The following is a 4,397-nucleotide window of genomic DNA, read 5'->3' on the forward strand; positions in this document are numbered from 1 at the left end:
CATTGGAATCATTAGACTAGCTATCGGAGGGAACGAAATAATGAATAAAGAAGAGGAGAAAGATGAAACTAGTTTCTCACAGTATCTAATGAGAGGAGTCTTTCAAGAGAAGATTGATGTGGTACGATTCATACTATCACTTGATGGATTAAGATTAGCTGATACCATTAGTCCCTGTATTGAGGAAGCAGTTGAATCAGGTAATATACAAATATTAAGTATGTTACTTGAATCAGGAGGTGATCCTAACTTTATTGGTAATAAAGGCCTCACTCCTCTACAGACAGCCAGTAAACAAGGACACATTACTATAGTCAACAAACTTCTTCAATACAAGGCAGATCCTAATCAAGACGGGATAGATGGAGCGACAGCACTAATGCTAGCGAGCAACTTTGATCATTTTGACATTGTTGAGCAGCTCTTGTCTTCTGGTGCTTCTGTTAACAAAACAATGTTTGATGGCTGGACTGCACTGATATTTGCTTGTGATCAAAATCACCTTCAAATCGTAAAACGTTTACTACAATCAGGAGCAAATCCTAATGTCCTCACACACAGCAGTAAATGCAGCCCAGTCTACTTTGCTTCATCAAAGCACAACAATCCTTCAATGCTTGCAGCACTGATAGAAACTGGTGCTGATATAAATACCACCACTGAGACTGGTGTCACACCACTTATCGTTGCAGCTCAATTTGGCTTTGAAGCAATTGTATCAGTTCTACTCAACCACAAAGCTTTGCTGGATTGTCAGACCCATCATGGTTTCACAGCACTGATGGCTGCAGCACACAAAGGCCACGTAGATATTACAGAGTCTCTGTTACTAGCTGGAGCTAGCACACATATTGCTGATAATAATGGCAGGACGGCTTTGGAGTGGTCACTACAATCAGAGCAACATGAAATAACGCAACTCCTGCTAATGAATGTAGGAGATGTCATAGATGAGAGTGACCATGCATATAATGCAGAGTATCAGTATGGAGGGAAGCGCATAAGTGAAGATATATCCTCGCCAAAACTGCATCCATCCATAATTAAACTAAGAGAGGCAATGAGAAAGCCTCCTTTATCAGAAGACACTGGACAGAAGCACAGACATGCTATAAGATGGAATAATGAACATCTAGTAAAGAAATAAATATCCTTAAAATGTACAGTAAATATTAACTATATATAACTACAAGTTTATGTGAAGTACATGTACATTATACACTCTTGGTTGATCTACAATTCTACATGTAATTCTCATTTTATCAAACAAAATTGATTTTATGCAATTAATTTTTAGTGAATTTTATGTCAATTTTCTAATGCGCTGGTCATCACTTCAAAAACTAGTTTAACAATATCATTAAATTATAATGTAATACACTAAACTCTATCAATATGTGTTTGACTGTTTAATTGTAAAGTTTGTCTAGTTGTGTCGTCCTCAGAACCAAGCTCAGAACAAAGCTCAGAACAAATCTTTTGGAGGACGACCTTTTGCTCTGTCTTTATATTGTCTCTCCCACTTTATGATCTTCCATATTCCTATTGGTACTAGTAATGCCCATATCACACAATAAGCAGTGGTTCTTGGTGTGAACTTAAAGTGCTGATTGGTCGTCTCCCTCATTCTGCCCCAGGCTTCTATAGCATTTGATCTCTGAAGGAAAATAAAAGCTTTTCACACAATCCCAGAATACTCACATCTATTGTTGCCCATTTTTCTGGCGGTTTTTCAGGTCTGGAAATCCATTTTTGAGACGCCATTTTTGTTTATACAGGCGTGGTTTGGTTTCACCCCACGCCTGTATGGTTTGGGTGTGGGTTTTGAAGGCGTGTCACCCACGTGCGTTAATATGGCTGAGAGAGAAGAAGAGAATGCCAAGAACATAATGGATTTATTTCAGCCTGGAGCAGTTGTCAGGATGTGTGCTCCGATGGTACGCTACTCCAAACTCCCCTTTCGTAAACTGGTCAGAAGATACGGCACACAGGTAGCCTTTACTCCAATGATCGTCTCAGAGTCTTTCGTACGATCACAGAAATCACGTGACGTCGAGTTCACGACTGATCCTCTGGATGACAGACCTTTAGTGGCTCAATTTGCTGCTAATAATGTAGAGGACTTCTCTCGGGCATCGCAGCTAGTTTCACCGTTTGTAGATGCTGTTGATTTAAACTGTGGTTGTCCACAGCGGTGGGCAATGGAAGAGGGTTATGGGTCTTACCTCATTACTCGTCCAGAGCTAGTCTGTGATATGGTACGAGGGGCAAAGAGGGTTACTGGGATTCCGGTTTCTATTAAAATACGAATACATGAAGATTTAAGGTATTTCAAATCCTTACTTAACATAATTATTTGGTTTTGCATTTAAAATTCTTGAATGGTTACTATTAAATTATTAACTATTATTACTCAATAATGAGAATCATTCGTTCTTTCTCTTTTCAATTCCCCCCCCCTTCCTCTCTCTCTAAAGGGAAACAGTTGAGCTAGCCAGAAGATGTGAGGCGATTGGTCTCTCTTGGCTAACAGTCCACGGCCGTACAGTCAAGCAGAGAGCAGAGCCAGTCAACCTCAGTGCCATTAAACTAATCAAAGAGAGTGTGCATATACCGGTCATTGCTAATGGAGACATGAGAAATGAGAGTGACATTAATCGAACTGTACAAGAGACTGGGGTAGATGGTGTGATGGCTGCAAGGGGTATGCTCCAAAACCCAGCAATGTTTGGTGGGTATGATGAGACTCCTATTGAGTGCTTGGAGGACTGGGTTGATATTTCGTTGAGGTCCGGTCTCACTTTCACCTCATTTCATCATCACTGCATGTATATGCTTGAGAGGGTCCAAGCTAAGACTGAGCGGAGGGTTTTCAACACATTAAACAGCACTCCTGCTGTGTTAGAGTTTTTGAAGCATCACTATAACATCCAGCATAAATAATTGACAGAGGATTAAATTTTTAAAATTATTCTTATTATTATCATTATTTTTTAACAATAATAATCAACCTCACAAAATTAAGTATAATAGTACAAAGTTATCAGTCTTAATGCGATCAATATGCCGTTGTGTTTCTTGACTTTTCTTTCTCCTCTTTGCTGCTCTTGTGTTTCAATGAAGTTCCCTGTGGTGGTAAAGGATTTTCCACTGCATCTCTTAGCTCTTGTATTGCAGAGGAAGAGGAAGGAATGTGGACTTCAATATCTTCAGGTACAAGAGCTACTGAAGGAGCAGAACTGGGAGCCTTTAATGGCGTGGCAGGCATATCTCCCATGTATACCAGGAGGAGTTCTGTTATTTCTGGGTGACCAGAATCCAGTGCCCAATCCAATGCCGTTTGGCCATTAGCATCAGCGATATGTACATTGGCACCAGCTGATAAAAGGGACTCAACTATACTCACGCTCTTATTGCAAACAGCAGCCATTAGTGCAGTGTACCCACTTCTTGTTTGAGAATCAAGAGATACTTTATAATTGAGGAGTACATTAATGGTTAGCTCAAAATTGACTTGACAAGCAAGGATGAGTGGGGTAGCTCCAGCTCCTGTTACTGCATTGAGATTGACACCTGATTCAGCCAAGTCAATAAGAATCGAAGGATCTTCGTATTTTGAAGCTGCAGAATGTACGGCTGCCCATTTGATTGTGCGAATATTAGGATCTGCCCCTGCCTTGAGTAGAATACTAACAAGAGCAGGAAAATTATAAGCACAAGCAAGCATCAGAGGCGTCCAACCATGCACCATTTTGGCGTTCAAGTTGGCACCGGCTTTTATCAGTAATTCGATTATACTGGTATTATTTTTCTCGGTGGCTATCATCAAAGCAGTCCAACCAGAAACACCATCTTGATTAGGATCTGCCTTGTATTGAAGAAGTTTGTTGACTATAGTAACGTGTCCTTGTTTACTGGCTGTCTGTAGAGGAGTGAGACCTTTATTACCAATAAAGTTAGGATCACCTCCTGATTCAAGTAACATACTTAATATCTGTATATTACCTGATTCAACTGCTTCCTCAATACAGGGACTAATGGTATCAGCTAATCCTAATCCATCAAGTGATAGTATGAAGCGTACTACATCAATCTTCTCTTGAAGGACTCCTCTCATTAGATACTGTGAGAAACTAGCTTCATCTTTCTCCTCTTCTTTATTCATTATTTCGTTCCCTCCGATAGCTAGTCTAATGATTCCAATGGTGTTGATGAACTCTATCCTCTGTTTTGCTAGACTCACTAACGATGATGTCATTGCTTCAGGTACAATCATACTGACACAAATGCAGCCTCTCTTGACTTGAATGTGATTGAAGCAGCAACTCCTCTCTAAGAATATTTCCTCTACTAATTGTTGAAAGTGCTTCAGTGTCACCCCTAGCCAAGAGCCCTCT

General features: G+C 40.1%; 3 protein-coding genes and 1 long non-coding RNA gene across 4 annotated transcripts; 2 read left to right on the plus strand and 2 right to left on the minus strand.

Moving 5' to 3' along the window:
* Positions 1-6: 6 nt before the first annotated feature.
* Positions 7-1,278, plus strand: LOC105316705 (ankyrin repeat domain-containing protein 29-like). The gene has a single exon (XM_019993107.1). The coding sequence runs from the start codon at positions 41-43 to the stop codon at positions 1,145-1,147; it is 1,107 nt and encodes a 368-aa protein (XP_019848666.1). The 5' UTR covers positions 7-40; the 3' UTR covers positions 1,148-1,278.
* Positions 1,279-1,312: 34 nt separating this feature from the next.
* Positions 1,313-1,812, minus strand: LOC100635933 (uncharacterized). The gene is made up of 2 exons (XR_898212.2): positions 1,702-1,812; positions 1,313-1,657 (listed from the first exon to the last, which is right to left on the minus strand). It is a non-coding gene; the product is annotated as an uncharacterized LOC100635933 (long non-coding RNA).
* Positions 1,813-1,843: 31 nt separating this feature from the next.
* On the plus strand, positions 1,844-2,986 carry LOC100640737 (tRNA-dihydrouridine(20a/20b) synthase [NAD(P)+]-like). Its single transcript, XM_003384041.3, has 2 exons — positions 1,844-2,326; positions 2,478-2,986. The coding sequence occupies exons 1-2, from the start codon at positions 1,854-1,856 to the stop codon at positions 2,941-2,943; spliced, it is 939 nt and encodes a 312-aa protein (XP_003384089.3). The 5' UTR covers positions 1,844-1,853; the 3' UTR covers positions 2,944-2,986.
* LOC105316706 (ankyrin-3-like) lies at positions 2,955-4,391 on the minus strand. Its single transcript, XM_011411802.2, has one exon. The coding sequence runs from the start codon at positions 4,274-4,276 to the stop codon at positions 3,059-3,061; it is 1,218 nt and encodes a 405-aa protein (XP_011410104.1). The 5' UTR covers positions 4,277-4,391; the 3' UTR covers positions 2,955-3,058.
* Between the last annotated feature and the right edge of the window lie 6 nt (positions 4,392-4,397).

The sequence above is a fragment of the Amphimedon queenslandica genome, unplaced genomic scaffold (genome assembly GCF_000090795.2).
Source record: "Amphimedon queenslandica unplaced genomic scaffold, v1.1 AMPQUscaffold_13501, whole genome shotgun sequence".
NCBI classification, from domain to species: Eukaryota; Metazoa; Porifera; class Demospongiae; order Haplosclerida; family Niphatidae; genus Amphimedon; species Amphimedon queenslandica.

Coding starts and splice junctions, on each gene's coding strand:
- LOC105316705 (XM_019993107.1), top strand. CDS start 41: ATGAATAAAGAAGAGGAGAAAGATGAAACTAGTTTCTCACAGTATCTA.
- LOC100640737 (XM_003384041.3), top strand. CDS start 1,854: ATGGCTGAGAGAGAAGAAGAGAATGCCAAGAACATAATGGATTTATTT. Junction 2,327..2,477: donor CGAATACATGAAGATTTAAG/GTATTTCAAATC, acceptor CTCTCTCTAAAG/GGAAACAGTTGAGCTAGCCA.
- LOC105316706 (XM_011411802.2), bottom strand. CDS start 4,276: ATGATTGTACCTGAAGCAATGACATCATCGTTAGTGAGTCTAGCAAAA.